Source organism: Teleopsis dalmanni, chromosome 2, assembly GCF_002237135.1.
Source record: "Teleopsis dalmanni isolate 2A chromosome 2, ASM223713v2, whole genome shotgun sequence".
Taxonomy (NCBI): domain Eukaryota; kingdom Metazoa; phylum Arthropoda; class Insecta; order Diptera; family Diopsidae; genus Teleopsis; species Teleopsis dalmanni.
In genome coordinates this window covers 145,544,604-145,566,880 of record NC_051847.1, presented here as the reverse complement: position 1 = coordinate 145,566,880, position 22,277 = coordinate 145,544,604, and the positions used below count along the sequence as shown (strand labels likewise).

The window sequence follows — 22,277 nt, the reverse complement described above, 5'->3', positions numbered from 1 at the left end:
AAAATGAATACGCAGTTTGTTAGTAATAAATACAATCAATATCAAGTTCAAAACTGTAAATAATATAACAGTTATTAGCATCTCCGTGGTTGATACTTTAATCTAAGTTCATTTCCCATCAGGAACCAGGAAACGATCTGTTCTACACTAGGCCTTCAATGTTAACGAACTCTAATGTTACCTATGTCTGCCTAATTTCAGAATTGCTAATATATATTTTTGCTTTAATTAGCAACAAATTCACTAAAAATAATACTTGTACTTACAATTCCAATTGTTGCATTGCATGAAGCTTCATTTTCTCATATCGCTTTTCTTGCGAACGTATATTTTCTAAATGTGCTGCCTTTTCATTCAATAAAACCTCTTCGGTTTTCTTTAACTGTAGTGTCATTTCCTTGCTCTTTTCATATTTACTAAAAAATTATAAGACATTTTATTGTAAATGAATAATTTTTTATTTGTAAACAATTTTTTTACTTACACATGTAAATCCGAAAAGGTAGTTTCAAGAGATGTTAAATGTTGGTAATTTGAATCTCTATCAGATTTAATTTCCAGTATCTGTTTTTCATAGGATTGTACTATTTGTTCCTTTTCTGAGATAAGTTCTGCGATCGCTTTCTCATAGGCTTCAATAACGCTACTACGGATAAAAAATAACATATTTTAGTAATATGTATATACAATTATAATAAGAAAAAATTACAAAACAAGAAAATAAATATTAAACATAAATATTAATTAATTAATTATATATATATTATTATAATATATTTATAATCCAATAAATTAACAGTTGAAATAAAAAAAATATTAGAATATAGAACAGTAAAATATTGATTTTATATAAAAAGTAACACAATATTATAAAAAATATTAACAATAAATCAACATAAAATTCTAATATTAAATAAAAAGTAATAAAAAAATATATTCAAAATAATAAATGTCGAAATTTAATAAATAATTTTCGAAGGGCTTCGAAAAGTACATCAAGAAAAAATATTTTTTTTATTGAAATTAAAATCAAATTTAATAAATATATATTAATAAATATATATACAAAATTATTTTTATTATTACATCAGGAAAAAATTAAAAATTCATAAATTAACAATAAATAAATAACAGTTAAATTAAATAAACTAATTACAGTAGAACTTTTATAGAAAATAATTGAATAAATGTTCCGTTACATTTAATAAATAAATAAAAAATTAAAATAATAAACACAAAATATAAAAATCACAAATAGAAAAGAAATAATCAATTTAAAAAAAAAAGTAAGATGACATATCGAGAGCACGTCCAGATTTGATAATGGAAAATTGCAGTAGTATGCCAATATTAAATACTAAGAGGTGACTTTAGTATGGGCTACTTTTATTTATCATGGCTTGTATTTAATACTTACTGCATTTTATATATTGCTTTGTCTTTTTCTGTAATTCTTTTAATATAATTTTCCTCCCGGGATTCAGCATCCTTAAGCTTCTTTTCGATATCCTCTGTTTTTAATCTGCATAGTAAAAAAAATATAATTCAATAACAATTAGAAATAGCAATAACAAAATTTTATATTCAATAAAACGCATTTCATATCGGATAAAGAAGTCAAATTCAATAATTTACGTTAAATTTATAAGGAAAATTAGACTTGTAAAAATACTTTTAAGTCCATGAAGGGGGCTCAATAGATATCTAGATCGCAATGCAAATATTTCTAACAAAATAATAGAAATTTTATACTTTTATAAACTTTAAACAATTTTCATATAATTAGGAAACTAAAGTACAGGATTTAATAAAGGACTTTAAGCATTTTTTTTTAAAATAAACATTTTAAGAACTACAAGCGACTTCTCCCTTTTGTTAATGGCACGCACAGTAATCTAAATCGATATCTATAAAATATAAGTAGAAGAAATATCTCGATTTATGAAAATACATTTAAAACTATATATTTAGAATACTCCTACCACTGAACATTTTTGAAGACAAGAGTTAACTTGAGTCTATGTTTTAGAAGTTGTTTTAGATCTGTATATTTTTCTTTGTGCTCTAAATTCCAGTCTGCATATTTTTCTGCATCTGGCGCTTTGTCACTGTCACGACTTCATAACCATATCATAGTTACAAAGCCATGTCTTCAGCATATTGTTTAATGACAATACCTGAACCGCAATGGTGGATAGCCACTGGAAATTAGCACCGTAGATATATTTAACCCTACCACTCTCTAAAAAATGATGGCATATCCTACCCACACACAATAATAAACAGCTAACTAAAGTAACTAAACCTAAATGACTAAATAAATACCTATATAAATAAATAAATCATCAATTGAAAATTAAATATATGAATAAATAAATAATTTAATGAGGGGAAAAGAAACGTTTCGCTGGGCATTACCGTAGCTCATCAGAGTCAAAAAACTATAGGTCTAACAGACATGGCCTTGTCAGTTGGTAAGTTAACTACACATGTAAACGTGGTAAAGGAATAAGTAGGATAGGGGCACTAATGATATTAATAATAGTAAAATAATACTAATACTAATATTAATAATAGTGGAATAGTACTAGTAATAGTAATGATAATAATAGATAAATAGAGAGTACTTAAGCTAAGCTATGTTATCTTTAAAAGTTCTATCTTATTTTAGAGCATTTGCTCTTAATGGTTCATATTTAAAATGGAGTAAATTGGATTTAAATATATTAAATTATGTTTTGTTGTTGCTGATTGAATTTTTGTTGCTTTGTTACCGAGTTTCTTACTCTTGAATACCACTATTATTTTTTTTTTAGTAAATCACACCTACCATATGAAAATGCATTATCAAATAAAAATTCCTACACAAAAAATATAACTACAACGACGCTTACAGCATATCGGTCTTGACGTTACCAAAGAAATCATTAATCATTCATTGTTTACAACTTACACTTCATTTTTAATTTTTTTCTCTAGTTCATCCATTTGATAATCGTTCTGTTTTACATCAGATTGCGAGCTGGAAAAAAGTAAACAAATTAAATGATTTCATAACGAAAGCAGATAAATTAATTTCGATGATAGAAACTTACTTGGAGTTATCATATGACTTTTTGCAATCATTTTCTACATGTATATCCTTCGTCATGGTTATACTCATTGTTTCATTCTAAAATACAATAAACAGCATTTATTCCTAAATTGAATCCAAAGGTTATAGTTAAAAAATATCGGTTTACCTTATTAATGCTGCCTTCTTTTGGTTTAACTTTTGCGCATTCAGCAGCTGTGTCCTCCCCACAATTTTCCTCTTCTTCGATAGTTGGAGACAGTGTGGTAACGGATTGTTGACTAGTTGTAGCCACAGGTACGCCAAGTAATGGATCGAATTTTAAAAGAAGTGAACTTCGATTTTCTTGTATATTAGTATTGCCTTTAGACAGAAGATAATCAAAGGCTGCGGCATCAAATAATACTGCAAGATATTAAAGATTGAATTAATGTTAATATTATATGAACATAATATAATAATTTAAAACAGTATATTATTATTGTTGTTGCGTTTATAATTATGTATATAATGTAATGTGTAATATATACATAAGAGATATCTGCATATATCGAAAATGCTTACTACTTTTTCTTATTTGAGATGGTTCAAAACTCAAGGAATTGGGGAAAACTATTTAGGTTATAGGAAATATACATTTAAGGCGATAAACAGGAAATTCAGAAATGTGTGAAATGGAAATATTTGTGAACGTAGCTATGTTCTCCTTTTTCCATGAGGAAGACTAGGTTTGAAATTCGACCTAGTTGCTCTTGAAAGTTATAGGTTGTTGTACCCTGATTAATTAATTCAATTTTGGGTAGATATGCTTGGATTGTATTTTTTGTGAGCAGTGAGTTTATGTGTAACATGTGGTCGAATCATGCAACTTGTAAAACAGAAACATGACTGAATCACAAATGTTAAAGGGACACCAAATAAAAAAAAATCCTAATGACGAATCTTGTAACTTTTATCATGATTAGTAGTAACCTAAAATTACTACACCTATTCAGATGAGATAGAAATATCAATTAAATATTTCAACAGTGTATACATTGTCTTTGAAGACAATATTATTAATATGGTGTACCATTTTGAAATAAACATGTCTTAATATGCAATTAATGTTTTTATTTGATATCTATAACATTTTTTTAATGCAGTTAATGAATGAATGAGTTATCACGGAAAGCAATGACACAATCAATAGTGTAAAATATGTTTTTATTCAGATGTGATCCAATTATATGTGCAATATTCCTATTAAAGAAACCTAACGAGAAGAATTGAATTTGAGAGAAAAAGCTATCATTCATTCTAGTGGTATTGTCGACAATTGAAATGATTTCAGATATCTAATAGCGAAGGTAGAGCTTTCACAGCACTTTTAAATGCCAACAATTTTCTTATGATCAAATATGAAAAATAAAAGAAGATTACGTAAGTTTAAAATGTGTAAAAATTCATTACTACTGAGTAAAGGTGATATTTACCTTTATTTAGTATTAAGTTTAGTATTTTTCAGATATAGGCTATCAATCTTGTTGTACGGACCTATGATAATAACGTTAGAGTAAGTTTGAGATTGTCTTTCAAAGTGTGATTTTCTAATACAATAAGCAGTCAAATATACATAAGGGACGACAATATTTGGTAGGACGAAAATTCTGAATCTATTCAATCACCACAAACCAAATAGAAAATTAATGTATTTTTGGGGGCGCACCTTTCTCACCATTTCTTATCTAAGTTACTTTTCCACATAATCTTTTCCTATTCCTTTCATTTGATTATTTTATATAACACGATGAACTTCTACAACAACAGAATAATTCTTTGGGAAAAGTATATTTATGTTATTAACGTCATTAAAGTAGTTATTAAGCAAATACATATTTCGGTCAGGAAGCACGTGTGAGATAGGAGAAAAGAACAACTATCGGTTACAGTTAAGAAGTAGAGCTTCATTACATGGGACGTTGTCTATCAAGAACCCTTAACTACATTATACTCTTGTTATGTGTTCTTTTTATATTGATATTTATTTATTCTACTAATAAATTTAAAAATATTTGCAAAAAAAACAAGAAATAATACATGAAAATAAAAAAAAAAACCAGTTAATAACATAAGAAGTTTAAATAACTCATTTTTTAAATATTCAATTTTTTGATGCATGGGAAGGAGTTCACTTTTTCTCAATTTTTAAACCTAACCTCAAATTTTTTTAGTTTATTTGAATTTTTAGTGCTGTTAGCTGTCACTTTTTATTTGTTTTTTTGAGTTTTTTGTTATATATAAATATATATATTAATCATTAAATGCTTATATCGGTTGTTTAAAGGCATTTACTTCATAACTGATATGAATTCAACTTTCGTAGTTAATTCATGTGTGCAGTGTGATATTTTCTAAATATATTGTGATTTAATTATTTGATGGTCTAGAGACGCGATTTTATCACGAATAATTCATACTTAAACAATTGGTTTAATTTCTATAAATTGTATTTAAAATTATTAAAACTTTTTTTAATCCAGTTTGCCGGAAGCCAACTTAATATGGATACGGTTAACAGAATTGATAATTTTCTTTTATTTATTTTGATAACTTTTCTAATAAGTCTATTTAACATGTATATATGTGTGTATTTGTATATATGCAAATAAATTATATTATCTTTATAATAAATTCATTAAATTTAGTCTGCTTCTTCTTTATCTAGATTGTTTTCTCTGATATGTTAAAAGGTTATGAACGCACCAGTAATAGTTTTTTCTATTAATATATGTACATTAAGATTAATAGAAGTAAAACAAGAAGTTAATAAATTTTTAATTTCCCGCTTGCCGGTTTATAAAAACGCAGATAATCGAAGTTCAACTGTAAAATATATAAATAATAATAAAAAAAGACAAACAATAACGATGATAAAAGAGAAATACATATAAAGAGAATTTGTAATGAGAAAGAAGGCATAACAATTATTGCTTACATTACTTTTATAAATAATGCGATAACGATGTTAGAGCAATAAAAAATTTAAGTAATATATTTTTATTTTATAATTACATTGCAATTATGTCTATTCTGTTTGATGACACATATCACATAACAGACTTAAAGATTATCGAACTTTTAAACCGAATAAAAAATAAAACGCAAGACACAATAAAGAACGTTGTCATTTCAACTGTGATATCAGCATTTTAAACTGATAAAGTTATTTGAAATTATATTACTAACTTGTTTGAATTAGAGATTGAATCATATTTGAAATAAGGAAATAAAGTTCATAAGAAATTCGAGTTAATTATTCACAAAGTTGTAGAAATTAGTCGATGTATAACAAGTATTGATAATCATGACAATGTATGATTATGATGACTTAAAAATTAGTTATTAGTACGTCTCCTATTGTGTGAATAATATGTACATTATATTCTATTATTACTAATAATAATATTTAATAAGTTAAAAATAAAATTGCTTATGTCTTATACTACAGATAGATAGTGACAAAAGAATTTGAATATTAATTTTAGCACAACGTTTGGCCTATATATTTTTAAATATAATTACCATTGATGGTACAATTTACGATACTTTGAAATGAATAAATCATAAGTATTGATCTATATAATTCTTTGATCCGAGAAAAAAAAATGGTTGATAATATAACGACCCAATGTAACATTACCATATGCCCAACGAAATATGATACTAAAATGGGTGGACCAATTAGATAATGACTCGAAACATGGCAGTAAACATTTATCGCAGTAATTTCAAAGACGGTGTGAAATCAATAATTTGTGGAACACGGTACAATTTTAGCAACGTCCTTTATTCAGCAATGTCGAGGCGAACCCTTATTAATAATAAGAAATATGTCTACGAAATCTGAGGCTACATATACAAGATTCAATGTTGTGAATTGATTGATAGTCAATAAATATAAGGCTGCACATATTCAAGATTTTAGACCAAAAATTTTGTCTTCTTTATTATTTTAAAAACTAAATCTGGAATTATTTTTCAAGCGAAAAGGGAATCACAACTGAATATTTTTAAATTAATAAAATATTTTATAAAAATAGTTTTTTTTATATCTGTAGTAAATAATATAATTTTTATATTTAATGGAATTTTTTGTTGATCACACAGTTGTTGCGATTATTGCTAAATTACTTATCATTCTTTTTGAAAATTTTTCTTAAAATTGATGCTATGCTGATCTACTTATTTATCTTCAAATAAAATTGTGCTTATTTTAAATATTGATAAATAATTTTTTTACACTGCAAGTACCTACTTGAACTTGTCTTATTTAAATTACATTATTTACAAAAACAATCCTTTTGTAGCAAATGTCATGCTCCTATTTCCTATATAATAGGTGCTAGAATACGATTGATTGAGTAATTTCTAATAAAACTGAAATGAATTGTTTATGCTTCATAATAATAAATCTTTTTCTAACAGAAAACGGAAGAAGTGAAAGAAATTTTTAAATTGAAAAACTCAAGTTTAAGATAAAATAAATTTAAGTAGGCTTGTCAAATGATAGCGATTTAATTGTTTATCTAAAACAATTTTTATTTAAGAAATAAAGCTCTCTTTCGACAAGCAAAACTCAAGCTCTAATCGACTCTTATCATGCCTGTCCTGCTGTGTGGTGCAGAAACTTGGACAATTACCAACAATGATGAGAACGGTTAAGAGCATTCAAGAGAAAGATTTTCTTCGGAAAATGTATGGTTTCTTATGAGTTGGCAACGAGTACCGAATTAGATGAAACGATGAGCTGTATGAGCTATATCTCGACATTGAGATCGTCAGCGGCTTTGCTGGCTTAGACATGTTCAGGAAGAAAGTGCTCCGGCTAGAAAAATGTTTGATTCGTTACCCACAATTGGAAAATGCGGTAGAAGAAGTCCACATCTTCGGTGGAAGGACTAGGTGACCAACAATTTGGGGGCAACATTTGGTACTACCAACTGGCAACAGAAGGCTATTAATCGGGCAAGCTGGCGGAGGCTACTCAACGCGGCAAAGATGACTCGCGTGTGTAATGGTCAACTAAGTAAGTAAATTTATGTAATTATGGTTTTTGCATATATACTTAAAATAGCATAGCAAATAGAATTGTTGTTTACGAAAAAATAATAAAAATTAACACTTTTAGGTTTATAACAATTACGTCGGTTATGTGGGAGCGAGGACTCCATCGTTCAAGTTTAATTCCTAACACTTGCAGTTCATAAATTATTGATAAGAATCCGCGGTTCAATTTGAAAAATTTTTTTTTACACTCCATTCCAAAAAAATATATACAGACATTATTCAGTAGATGGTTTCAAAGATCACTGAAGTTAGATAAATGGCAGATTTTGAAACAGATGTATGGTCTACCCAAAAAGGTACTTGATTAAAAAATTAAATTTTGAAATTAAATAGTTTTTGAGAATTATTTCCAATTCTTATTGTGTTTAGATGCCATTCTTGAGAAGACGAATAATTTTGCATAATTTTGTTATTAATTTTTGTAAATTATAAATTAAATTAATTGTTAGGCACAAATCACATGGACAGAAGCTGATGTTGTATCACCGGTAGGAAATGTTTTAGGAATTAGCTAACATATACATTTGTAAGTATTTTATGTTATGCTATCATCTATATATTTGATAGGGTTAATATATAGATAGCTTAATAGTGTGTTTCCAGTGGTTAGTCACTACTGAGTTCGGTTATTGCCGATGGTATTTGGGGATGTTGACGGTGTTGCGGAAGGAACTGTCCCTATGCGTGCAGCAGTGGCAGATGCATTTACAGGAGCGCGAGGAGATAAAATTTTGACACACTCAAGAGGTTGATAAGTGGGGTTGCTGTGCTTGTGCTTCAAACATTGATTATCGAATATAAGTTTCGAATATAATTGCACGTTATGCCGGCAATACACTGAAGTCATGGGCTGGTAGCCATAGAAATGATTAAGGATCCATGATGGTGACGGTGACAGAGCTCCAATTCGTTGAGTTCAATTAATGACTGGAACTCTGGACACAAAATTAAGATTAATAAAATGTAAATGTCATTCGCAAATCAGGGGGTCTGCCCTGATAAATGTTAAATATGTGGAAACAAATTAATTATCTATCATAGGTTGAATGATTTATTTACAAACAATTAAGACCGATATGAAATTTATTTTTAATTATTTGTTTTACGAGTTGAGGTAAAACATTTTATTAAAAAAAATTATTTCAAAGAAAAAATAATCAGAAAACTTTTCCACATCACTAGGTCTCTAAGCAAATTACTAACGGATAAGCGCTTTCATACCATAAACAACTCCATAATTTTTTTTAATTATTTAATTTTATTTTATAAGCAGAGATCAAATAAACAAATAAATTTGTTGAGAAAATGATTTCATTAAAGACACTAAATAGTGAAGCAGTGGAGAATTGTTTTAATAGAACGCTGGTTCATAGACGAGAGCAAGAAAACAGGAAGGAAAAACATAAAATAATGAAAAACAAAAAAAAAACACTAGCGTAGATTGTGATACATAATTGATTTGGCACAAGCAAAGCAAAGCACAGCACAGCGCAGCAAGCAAAGCTTCACAAGGAAAAACACTGCCAAACACAAACAATAAATCTAATTGGAATCTTACTAGTAATTTATGAGGCAGTTTTAAAAGAACAATGACTTTGATCGTTGCAAACAAAGCACAATTTTCATCAAGCACTTGTCCGAAAAGAGGGCCACTTTTACATTAAGTTTTTTGTTTTTGTTTTCTTTTAATGATTCAAGTTTATTTTCACAAGAATTTCACTGGATTTTATTTTATGTGACTCATGTTCGATCGAAGTGCAGCAGTTTATTTTTTGTGCACATATAGCATATTTCTTTCCTTACATTATAACCACCAATAAAATTGTTGTTTTCCGCCGTACGCCTTGCTTTCAAAGAAAGCTTAAGGAGAGGTATAAGGGGGAAAGTGGCATGTGCCAAGTTTAAAACTCAGCCTTTTTTAAGATTATTTTATAGCTTTTTAATGCGATTTTAATATTTGAATTACTCAAAAACCAAAAAAAAAAGACATAATTTTGTCTTGTCTGGTGGTATTTTTACTGAAGTTTTTTTCTCTTTACAGCGCCCACATTCATGAAAGTCAAAAATAAAAAAAAAATAAAAAAAACAAAAACTCTACTAAAATTGAACACACAACAACTGCTCTTATTTGTATTTTTATTCACATTAAACACAAAACAATTAAATTGCTAACCGTTTAACTCTTTTTCTTGTATTGAAATATATATAAATATTTGAAAATATATTATTTACTTCAAGTTTAATTTTCAATAATGAAAATCGGAAAATTTTTTTAACACACAAATTCACACGACAGCGAAATCCATAGCCATAACGCTACTGCAGAGACAAATACGACTACGACTACGGCTACGACGACGACGATGACGACAAGAGCAGAGTATAATAACTAAAATATTTTTCTCCAATACTCCATCATGGTCAAAACTGGAGTCTGACGCAAAAGAGAGTGAATGAATAACAGCAACAAGAAACAGTAGTACATCAGCATGCAGTGCATGCCCTAGCATAAATTAAAACTACAATAATAAGAAAGAGCGTAAGAGCGCAGAATTTTTTCTTGTGTACGTGTGTGCGTGTGATAAGCGAAGAGATTTTTATTGTAAAATCTTCTACCACAGTTTTCTTTCATATGGGTTTTTTTTTTTTTGCTTTGCTTTGGGTGGGTTGGTTGAAGGCGCGCATATGATAGAGCAGCAATTCAATATACGTAATATTTTAAAAACAACAGAGTATGAAGAAGCAGTGGTAACTCAACACAACTCAGCTGAGCTAAGCTACGAACGTGTACAATTATAAGAGCATGGAATTGGAGATTTTTAACATTTGTTGGGGTTGCAGTGTTACAAAAATTTTATTTTATTTTATTTACAGCACTGCAGGTATTTACGTACAGGTGAATAGTACAAAAAACAATTCAAATAAAATATATAACCAAAATTATATTTTTTTATAACAAAATTAAATTTTTTTTAAAACAAGAATTCATTTATTTTATTATAACAAAATTTCTTTTTTTTATAACAATAATTCATTTTTTTTATAACAAAAATCAATAATAAAGAACGTAATAACAAAAAAATATTGGTAAAACAATTCATAAAAAATTAGTAATACAACGAATATCCAGAAAGGAATGGAACGAGATTTTATCATGCATTAAATCTGTTATTTTAAAATTGGAGCTTGAAATTAAAATTTCAGAAAGTTTAAATTTTTTAGCTTTTTTATTTGTGTTGATAATCAACAAAATAAAAGAAAGAATGAAATACTATAAAAGGATTAAGTTGCTTTCCCAGTAACCACATAAGCAACGTTACATATAGATACCGTTCAAAAATGAATTAAAACAAAAAAATATCACGGGTATTATACATTATAATCTAGGATATTGGAACTTCCCGAGAACAAAATAATTTATGAGCGTGTACTGAAATAACAATAGAAACAATAAAGAAAAAACTATACAGATACCTTAACAAAAGTATTAAAGCTAGACTATGTAATAGCAACAATCTAAAATTAGTCTAAAACAACAAATATCACTGCATTATACATTTCATTATCCATATCATTATTCATTTCTACTTATATAATCAGAACTGTCCAAAAAATAAAAACGGTTCTAGTTTATGAGCGTGTACTATAATATAACAGCACCATTAATGAAATTAATTAAGCAAAATTAAGTAGTGCCACGTACCTATCATTAAAACCTATCTGGTTTAAAACTTTGAACCTACCAAATATGAAGCAATACAGTAGCGCATTTTAACCGAATAAGTCATTAAATTGTTCACATTTTTCACTGAATATATTCTGTGCACAATTCACTGACTTAAAATTATAATAAATTAATATTTTATATAGTGGTGTATAAAACAGTTCCAATATATTTTTGACATGCTCATTTGAACCACATTTTTGACCTAATTTAATAATAATAATCGAAATGTGCCACTAAAAGTCACCTTACAGATGTCCAAAGATATCAAAACCTGTAAATGTTTTTGACCAGTTATTAAAATTGTATGAAGTCCTGAGTTTTCTTCACATATAATGTGAACATTAATACATAATATTAATACTATACGTAACACTAATTAATAATACTATACATTAATAGAATGTATAGTGTACATTCTATTAATTAATGCTAATTTGAGGGAATAATTCGATATGAACAGTAAAAAAAACGATTTTTTTTAAATCTTACTCAACAAACAGCACTGATATATGGTACTTTATATAAGCTTACGAAATAGAATATCTTTGTGTGATAATAAATCCCATTCAATAACACTACGGGACATTTTTCTTTCCATACGAACATTATAAACCTATATATGGAATCTTAAATAAACCAAGACGTTATCTTTATTAATTATAAATAGCTTTACAGAATGTAATATAGCTGCAACAATAAAACTTACAGGCAGAAAATTTTGCGAGCCAATAGATCTTTTCCACTGCAATAGATCTTCTCTATACATAACGAATAGTTTATTATTTTCTAACCATATACAATACTATTGATGAAGATATAAAAATTTCAATATACATTATACATTATACATTATCAACCCTATTAAACTTCATTCAAATAATTTATTTATTAAGTTGTATTGCATATGAATTGAATTTATATTAATTACGTTGTAAACCTCATCATCACCACATTTACGCAATCACACATTCCATAAATTAACTTAAATATATACATTAAAATGAACAATACTAAAAAGTGGAAGAGATATATATAATTGAAAACGAAAAAGTGCTAGCGAACTGCACTAAAAATCCAACACAAAAATATGAAAAAATTTCTTCAGAACACGATTGTAAAAACATATTTATTGTTAAAAAATGTATACATAAGATTTAAAAAAAATTATGAGAAGCAATTTTTCAATCATAATTAATAATGAGCCATTCAAGGAGTAGTTAATTAAGAATTTTGTAACACACCCTATCACTCTGACAAACCCATGTGCTAGTCGAATAACAAAAACAAAAGTTCGCAACTACGAAGAAGCACTACAAAGTCAACGTTAAAGTGAGTCAATTAATTTAAGTATTTAATTTTGAATCATCAACCAAAATAAAAATAAAAATAAAAATTAAAGAGAATTCATAAAAATAATTTTACGCTAAACAAAAAAAAAATGTCGTCATATTTGGATTTTAAAAACACAAATAATCGGTGGTGGATTTTTACAAGTATGCCGATATCTACCCAAATCAAAAGGAATGGAAGTAAAAGAGCAAAACTATAAATAGGGAAGTAAAAGAGAATAAATTGGGAAAGTACTTAATGGCATTTAGGAAAGGTTTCCTTAAAACGTTTATATGTATTAGAAGCTACTCGTATAACATAAAATAGATCACCGACTTTTCTTAAAAATTATATGTGCGATTGGGTTCAAGTACAAAAAACTGTGCTACATAACACGTAGCAAAGAATAATTTTTTCGACAATGAATTTATTGAATTATCACGTGATCAGTTGGTAAGAGTTGGTGCAGTTTTATTCACATAGCGCCTTACATTATAAAAATATTATTACCTAAGATAATATAAGAAAAAAAGAATATTAAAATAATATCCTTATTTTGATATAAAGACGAAGGAAACATACTTGAATTTTCCATGTCATTGCTTCAGGTTCAATATAGTATCCGTTTTTACTACGTCTATCAAAACGAGCTAGTCAGGAATAAAAAAACAATCGCATTCTCTTATTAATTTATTATGCATTTTTTCATCCAGTTAATTATTTTATTATCTAATATATTCTATGATGTATTCTTTAGCGATTATCTTCTGATTATAAACCTGAAGAAATTGATCGATGGAGGAGAATTTGTCGTTAACAATCACCACTAAATCAAATGTTCAATTATTTTATTTTGAGGACTTCAATAAATATTAATAATTGAAAAAATCATAATTTCTTTATAAAAAATTATAAAATTAATGGATGAAATATATTATGTTAAAATAAAACTATACTCAAGAAAGAAATAAGTGAATATTTTACCATTATTGCTCGTTACTCTGAGGATTTTGTAGAAAAAAGTCTTTAAGTCTTTAAATCAACTGTTATTAGAAACAACTCAATAGAATTAAGTATATGTCACTTAATTTTTCTTCCACCCTTATATTATAAAGTTGGCAATTGAGTCTGAGTTATTGTAATATTGTATACCAATATGAAATAAAGTAAATTGGTTAATAAGAGCAGAACCAATAGTTGCACTATTACTTATTTACACTAGAATAGTCGATGGTATCAGTAGCTATTGTACATTATTATTTGTGCTCAACCTTCCAGTTCTCTCACTAAACTGGAGATATAGTCAGTACTATATCTATACATGTTAGTTTTTAGTTTTATAAACTAAACTATCATTATTAATAAAATAAATATTTACACTGAAAAAACTTTTTAAAATAATAAAACTTGTTTTTAAATTGCAAATCTAGTAAAAATATATTAATTTTAATGAATGAAACAATAATCATCAATGTTGGTATTATTATTTCAGTATTTCATATAATCTCAACATAAAGTGGAAGTGAACTGAATATAAAATTAATAAAGAAAAAAGTAGACCTTAGCAAATATTAACTTACTTGACTAAGTTACTAACTATATACGACTAGATACATACTCGAATATGCATGCCGTCCATAAAACCAACAAGAAAAATCAGAAACCACAAAGACCTGCATAATTTCCAATTTGAATAACGAAGAAAATAAACAGAAATTGTTTTGTACATTGTATCGTGTCAAAACACGTGTCTATAAGAGAGAAAAAAAAAAAAATAAACTAAGAAAATAGTGGCATAAAAAACTGGTCCCTATTTCAAGTTCAAATGTCGACGATACAGAGAAAAGGTCGCTTACACTCTTATTTCTCACGAGGTGGCCTTCGTTGATTTCACTATAAATAGTACAACTGCTGTACGCAGTAGAGAAAGGAGAAGAAAAACTTTTTATATATAGTTTTATGTACGAGTGCAGATAGTATGGAAGAAGAGTATGAGTTTGGTGGATAGAGTAAAGAGAAATGACTTAAGCATAAAGGTTTCGATGCAATTTTTAAGTTGGATTAACCTTTATTCAATTAAGAGTGTGGATTGGTTGCATTTATATGTATAATTGAAAAATATATTGCAATATTACTATAGCTCAGGGCTGTCTAAAGCACGGCTAATGTTTGTGCGACCCGCAACATGTTTTTAATCTACTACAACAATTATGCAAATTTTCTTTTGGTGTACTGGCAAAACTATACTATTTTATTTTTATGGTGCCTTCTGCTCAAAAAGTATTCGAATTTTGTAAATAAAACACACAAATTTAAATTTTATTCCATATTTATTTTATCTCCTTCAAAATATGCTCCTTCTGAAGTCTTCTCGTTCTACACATATGCCAACGCTTAACCTAATTTTCCATACACTTTTCGTAGGCTCGTGCAGGTATGGCTTTTAGTTCCTTCGGCGATTTCTCTTTTACCGATTTAATCGACTTAAAACGCTTACCACGAAAGGGTAATTTGAGTTTCGGAACAGGAAAAAGTTCGGGAACACCATATGCGCCAGATCTGGCGAATATGGTGCCTGAGTGATGACAGTGGTGCCGTGTTTGGTCAAAAAATCGCGTACAACAAGAATTTCCCATAGTAAAAATCGCTAAATGCACTTGAGGTAGTCTCACATTAATAGCTGCTGTAAACAAATTAATTGACAGATGGAGCTCAAATTTGTACTATATGTCAAGAAAGGGTGTACCAACAAAATTTTTTGAATAAGGTCTATTACTTAAGGAGTAGTTAACAAACAACAAAATCCAACAAACAACAAAACACTTTTTAGCAGAAGATATACCAAATAAATTAATTTAAATTAGCAAATTAATAAAACTAAAGTTAACATAACCGTATTTTTATTTTTATCGAAAACAATTATGTATGTAACTATGTATACACGTATGTATTTGTTTCTGCAGCCCCCCAATCTATACAGAGATTTGTTTGAACAGCCCTGCTATAGATAATACCAATAAGCGCAATATTATTTAATTAATATAGATGAATCAAGTGATATAATTACTTAAGTTCCAATATGGAAATGGATTTGACATTGTACAAGTTAAAACTATCTGTCATAAAAATGGAAAAATTAAAAATACCAAATAAAGAGATTAGAAATCTATTATTGTGATAGTTAAAAGGATTTTCACGGAATCCTTGATTAGTAGACCTTACCCTATATGTAAGGCGATTGAAGTGTTACTTATTCAAGCGATCTTGTCTTTTTTGTGTGAAATTATTTATTATTAATACAAATTACAAAATTTTGTGGAAATAATCAAAATTTCAAAATCCATTCCCTCTAGCTCGACGTATGCTTGTAAACAATTAACACCTGTCATTCGTATGAATTTTACGTACTTAACAATATCAGTTTGACAGATACACCTGTGTTTAGTTGGTAACACTTCAATAGCCTAACCCTGTATGTACAAGGTGTGCACCTAAGTATATAGGACTTTTTATAGATAACAACAAAACCCTTTTTTTTTAGGAATAACCGATATATTCTACTCATATTAGATTGTAGGCTGGTGGTATATTTTGGATGGCTATTACTTCTTCTTGAAAACGATATTCTTTTATTGGGTAAATGAAAGGAAATCATTTGCCTCATAATGCAGATGTATTTTAATATATCACCCTTTATATACCATTTTGCTTTCTAATTTTTAGCAATGTAAGTGTTAAGTTTGATTTAAAATGTGGTAGAAAATATTCCTTCGATATAATTAAATTATCTTTATAATTATAATAGGGTCAATAAATTACATGTCGAAAAGTATAATATAATTTATTATTACTAAATAGTTTAAATAAATAAATGAAGAAATATTCAAGTAAGAAAAGATTGTACCAGGTAAATACATTAAATAAAGGCAAGTTTTACAAAATCCTAGCTGTTGTTAAAGCGTTAATTTTATAAGACAAGACGTATGTGTTATTTGGGTTTGATTATATCAACTTTTAATAAAATTTTTATAGGCGCTATAGGAAGAAAATAGACAATATGAACTTGCCTGAGCCTAAAACTCATAACTAACAGGACATAACGTATTTATTGTATATGGAAACCAAACCGGTCAGAGCGCAATTCAATGCATATGTATATATACATCAATAAATAAGATATTAATAGCATTGTAAAATTAAAAAAATTTCGCTTTGCTTTTTTAGAGATTATACTTCTAAATGCATTAATGGAAGATGGAAGAAATTCAGAACTGGAATTTCTTATATTCTGAACAATGAAATTTTGTTTGCAATTTACTTGAAACAAATTTAGCAAAAAAGATAATAAAATATAATTATTAAATTATATTATAATTTTAAATAAAATGTACTACAATGCTATTATGCATTTGCAAGTCACATTCGATAGATAGAAAATTTTTCAGTTATATAATGGGCTTTATAATGTGAATGCATCTTAATTTTTGCCATCACCGTATTAAACTAATTCAAAAAATAAATGAAATAGTTTTAGTCTGATACATTATCTAAGAGAATTATCGAGTTTAAACTTCAGTTGAATATTTTACATGAGACTTCCTATCGAAAGCATTGTAATAGAATAGGACATATGAAGCTCATTTAAGTAATAAATTTGAATATATAAAAAAAAATTAATAGCGATAGCAATAACAATAATATAATATAATAAATTTATAAACTTATTTATAAATTTTATTGTTTATATATCTATATAGATATAATCTAAAATTTTGGAAGAATAACAAAAAATTGGATGTTTGTACCAAAATAGAGCTATATGCTTATGGGGTATCGTGGTTTAAATTTGTAATGTTTATATTTTTATACTAATTACATAAAATCTAAATCAAAAATTAAAAATATGCTTTTGTTTTTCCTAACTATATTTTCACAAAAACTATGTGAAAAAGAACTTTTAGATAATCCCTTAAACATCAATCACTTAGAACTTGTTTTTTAAAATGTAATAAAAAATAATCAAATTGTTTAAAAAAAAAAAAATTAAATATATTACTTACCATTTGCATCAGTATTGCCACTCTTGAATTCATCATCATAGATTGACTGAGATTTGTTAAGAGTTTTCTTTACAAACAAATCATTAATTTGAGATGTGCTAATGTTTTCAACATCTTTCTCATCACGTGCATTACATTTGGTTTGCTCTTTAGCAGATAAAACTTCTCCATAAGAAGAATCCACTGAACCAACTGAACTATGAGTAGTTGCTCTTTTGTTTTTACTATGCATAGATGGTGAAAAGGACTTAGTGTTGTCCTCTTCGCTAAGACCTGCGGGAGCTTTATTTAAAGTCGGTATTGGAGGTGAAACCAAACATAGTGGCGAAAGATCTGCTAAATCTTCAACATATTCAGTTTTAGATTGTTTATCTTCGTTTATATTATCAATATTATTAGGTTTGTATTGTTTTTGCAATGTAGGGATTGGTGGCGATGTTGAACAAGGTAAAGAATATTCAGAGAACATTTTTAAATCTTCCTGTAATTTGGTTGTAATAGTTGGTATGGGGGGTGAAGCTCTAAGCTCTGATGAAGAGACAACATTAATTTCTATTGCATTTACCAAATCTGCAATATATTCAGTCTTAGATTGTTTATCTTCGCTTACAATATCAATATTATTAGGTTTGTATTGTTTTTGCAATGTAGGTATTGGTGGCGATTTTGAAGTAGGTGAAGAACATTCTGAGAACATTTTTAAATCATCTTCCTGCAAATTTGTTTTAATAGTTGTTATGGGGGGTGAAGCGCTACGCTTTGATGAAGAGAGCTGATTTTCTGATAATACATCTTCATCCATTTTTTGACGTTCAGCCATTGTTATTACATTTGGTATATTTAAACATTTAGGTTGAATATTTCCTATTAATTCCTCTTCCTTTTGACGCTTTTCCATAGTAACTACAGGTGAAAAGAGCTGATAAAATGGAGAATTGTAATCCGGTTCACCGATATTTGGTTGACTTTGAGGAATTGGTGTTAGTGGTGTTTTCGAACATTCTCTTTCAAGACCGTTTGTGGCGAATAGGTTATTGTGCTCACCTGTTAGTGGTGTAGATGCTTTCTCAGATTCGCCTGTTTTCAAATTTAATTTTTCTTTTGGCGTTAGATATAACAAAGCCGAATTTTCGTGCAAAGACTTCATGCTAACATCAACATCCATGTCTTCCATAGTATTACTTTCTTCAGTGCTGTCATTAGCATTTACGAAATTATTTTTAACAGACTTGTCTATAATTGTTGTTAGATCAGTCTGTGGTGTAATGTCATTTTCATGTGAATCTGAAACAGACTCATTCGTATCTAATGAGCTGACAGTGAATGTTCTTTTTGCAGTTGTAATAGGTAATGTTTGATTATTATTAAATATACTGTTTAATGCAACATCATTACTATTAAGACCTAAAGGTGAATCCAAAGTATTCAAACCATTGTTTTCATTCACTAGATTTAACTGTGGACTATTAGATCTAAAATCAGAAATAAATTTATTTGAATCATTTAATTTTTTTGCATAGTCCGATTTTTCTAAATATATTATTCCCTTATTTGCAGATGTGGGTGACTGTGGAAAACGGTAAGGTTCATTGATATCATTGATATTGGAAATCGGAAAAGCGGGCGAAGACGGTGCAGAACTTCTTGCACTACAAAATGATGATGACATATCTAAAGTTAAGTTTAAAGTTGGTCTTATAACTGGTTGAGCTACTATGCCACTTGCACTGGCACCGGAAAATTCTGGTACACTTTCCTGTGTTAAACTGCTGTTTAATTTCCGTGGCATTTCAATACTTTTGTTCAACGATTTTTCTAAATTCTCTTGTTCCACATCAAAATAATTATTAACCGATATATCAGTATTGGTGAAGTTTAAATCAATATCCATAGGTTCGCTCGGATTTACTTCTAAATTATTTGTCACATTTAGTTGCCAGGATTCTTTTGCGTGTGGTTCATATGCTGACCTATTAAATGCGCTTTCGATTTCATCCAGTGTATTTTTAGTGAATTCATCACCTAAAAGTTCGGCAGCAGCCAATTTTTTTAACTTTTGAAATTCCGCTTCTATGGCTTCGCATTCATTGTATGCTTCACTATCAGATGAATTTATTTCATCCTTTAGTAGATTTTCTTTTAATGGAAAACTGTTTTTAATATCAACGTTTTCTGAAAAGAAAAAAAAAAAAAATAAATAAATACTACATTTGAAATATATAGTTGAAATATAATATTTACCAGTTGTGTTTAGTACTGTTAAAGTGGGTATGAAACCGTCTTCAAATGTTGTTTTTAAATGTTCTGAAATAAGAAACATGTATATTTGTAATTATGTGAATAAAATAAAATTAAAGTAGTGGGTGTAAAATGAATAATAAAAATTTGTGTTAGAGAATATGCTTAATAATAAGAGTATTAAACTGAAAAAATTAGGATTGGATTTTTTTAAAAGACACGAATTGTGTACCAAACGGTTAACTACATAATGAAATGGGATTTGAATAGAACTGGGTACTTATAATTACATAGAACAATTGTTTGATATTTTTATAGAACAACTTTGTTTCACTTTAAATCACAGGTGACAGGTGACCTATAATTTAAATATATAATCTGAATGTTTGATTTAATTTTATTTAGAAAAACCAGAACCGATTTCGAATAAGAGAAGATACGGTTGCAGTTCTTCCCACAATAGGGGTAGTTTTTAAATAAAAATTACTTTCTTAATGAAACTCAATGAAATCCAGTTTGGAAGTAAAAATTAACCTTTTTTGTGACTAATTCAGCTTCAAGCTCTACAGGTCCCAAGAGGACCTATATAGCATAAAATCTGAATGGGTTACAAAACGAATATATTGGTTAGGATAAAGTTTTAGTGTAATTGGTTAAGGGAAGAATAAAGGTGTACAGGACAAATCGATATAAGTTTTAAAGTTGCAACTACATAAAACATGGATGAAATTAATTTTTTTAAAAATTTGGTGTATGGAATATACAGGTAATAATTTTTACTTCTGGATCTGTGATAGAAGGATGTGTTAAAACGAAGGTGGGCCTATTGCTTAGAAATCGATAGTTATGTCTTATGAATACTGTCGAATGAAATAACTAATTTTGTTGTATATTTCTGGAGTTGCATGACACAAATTGTCGTTTATAGTTGGGGCTCTAGTCATGGTTTTGGACAACGTTAGTATATGGAACTAGATTATCTGTCAGAAAACTGATGACAGATGTTATTGAAGCAACCATTCTAAATGGAAAAAGATGTTTTGATACTACGTATCCAGTTTTTTTCTAATATGTCTAACCGATGTCTTAAAGTATATTATTGTTTGACAAAAGTCAAAATTTAAGTACAATCTTTTATAAATTTTCAATTGAAACTATTTAATTTTTGTGTGGCGTTCTAACACGCGCAGGGTAAAGTTAGTAAACTAATAAATTTATTAATATTTAGTAGTGGTATTTACCTTCAATATTTGGATTAAGACAGTCTGGCAATTCCGGTATTTCAGATTCATCGAATTCAGTCAAACCTTAAATATATAAACGTATTAATAAAAAAAATAATTAAATTATTGAAATTCAGTTTAAATTTACCAATGAATTTGTGTGATGATTTGTTGGTTCCACCAATAGGTCTAGTGGATGACGTTGGTGAATCACTTATTTTTTGTCCAGTTGACGGAGAAAATAGTGAGTTAGCTTCATAACCAGCTGAACCGGCAGTTGGTGAAGGCGATGCATTAGGCGTAGGTCCAGTGACTTTTATCTGAGGCTGAGAAGACGGAACAGATAACTTTGTCTCTGCCATTGTTGCTGCTTTATTGCTTATTTGACTGAGCTAAAAATGAAGGAAGAAATTACATATTGATAGTATTAAAAATGTATAATTTTTTTTATAATTGTGCAAGAAATTTATTTACTATTTTGGTCAAATAATACTGCTGCACTAACCTTCGGTAGAAGC

General features: G+C 28.1%; 1 protein-coding gene across 6 annotated transcripts in view; it reads right to left on the bottom strand.

Annotated features, from left to right (window-relative positions):
* LOC119673859 (transforming acidic coiled-coil-containing protein 1) overlaps positions 1 to 22,277 on the bottom strand; it is a 33,648-nt gene that overhangs the window by 1,655 nt on the left and 9,716 nt on the right. For 3 of the 6 annotated variants that reach the window (XM_038084941.1, XM_038084939.1, XM_038084942.1), the window contains 10 exons: positions 21,908 to 22,151; positions 21,778 to 21,843; positions 20,540 to 20,602; positions 18,299 to 20,470; positions 3,243 to 3,478; positions 3,096 to 3,172; positions 2,954 to 3,022; positions 1,418 to 1,522; positions 485 to 646; positions 267 to 416 (listed from right to left, as the gene is read on the bottom strand). In XM_038084941.1, the coding sequence (XP_037940869.1) occupies positions 267 to 416; positions 485 to 646; positions 1,418 to 1,522; positions 2,954 to 3,022; positions 3,096 to 3,172; positions 3,243 to 3,478; positions 18,299 to 20,470; positions 20,540 to 20,602; positions 21,778 to 21,843; positions 21,908 to 22,151 (3,344 nt within the window). Of the gene's footprint in view, positions 1 to 266; positions 417 to 484; positions 647 to 1,417; positions 1,523 to 2,953; positions 3,023 to 3,095; positions 3,173 to 3,242; positions 3,479 to 10,355; positions 10,517 to 18,298; positions 20,471 to 20,539; positions 20,603 to 21,777; positions 21,844 to 21,907; positions 22,152 to 22,277 lie in introns of those variants that run through there. The other 3 variants (XM_038084940.1, XM_038084944.1, XM_038084943.1) reach the window with 3 other exon arrangements.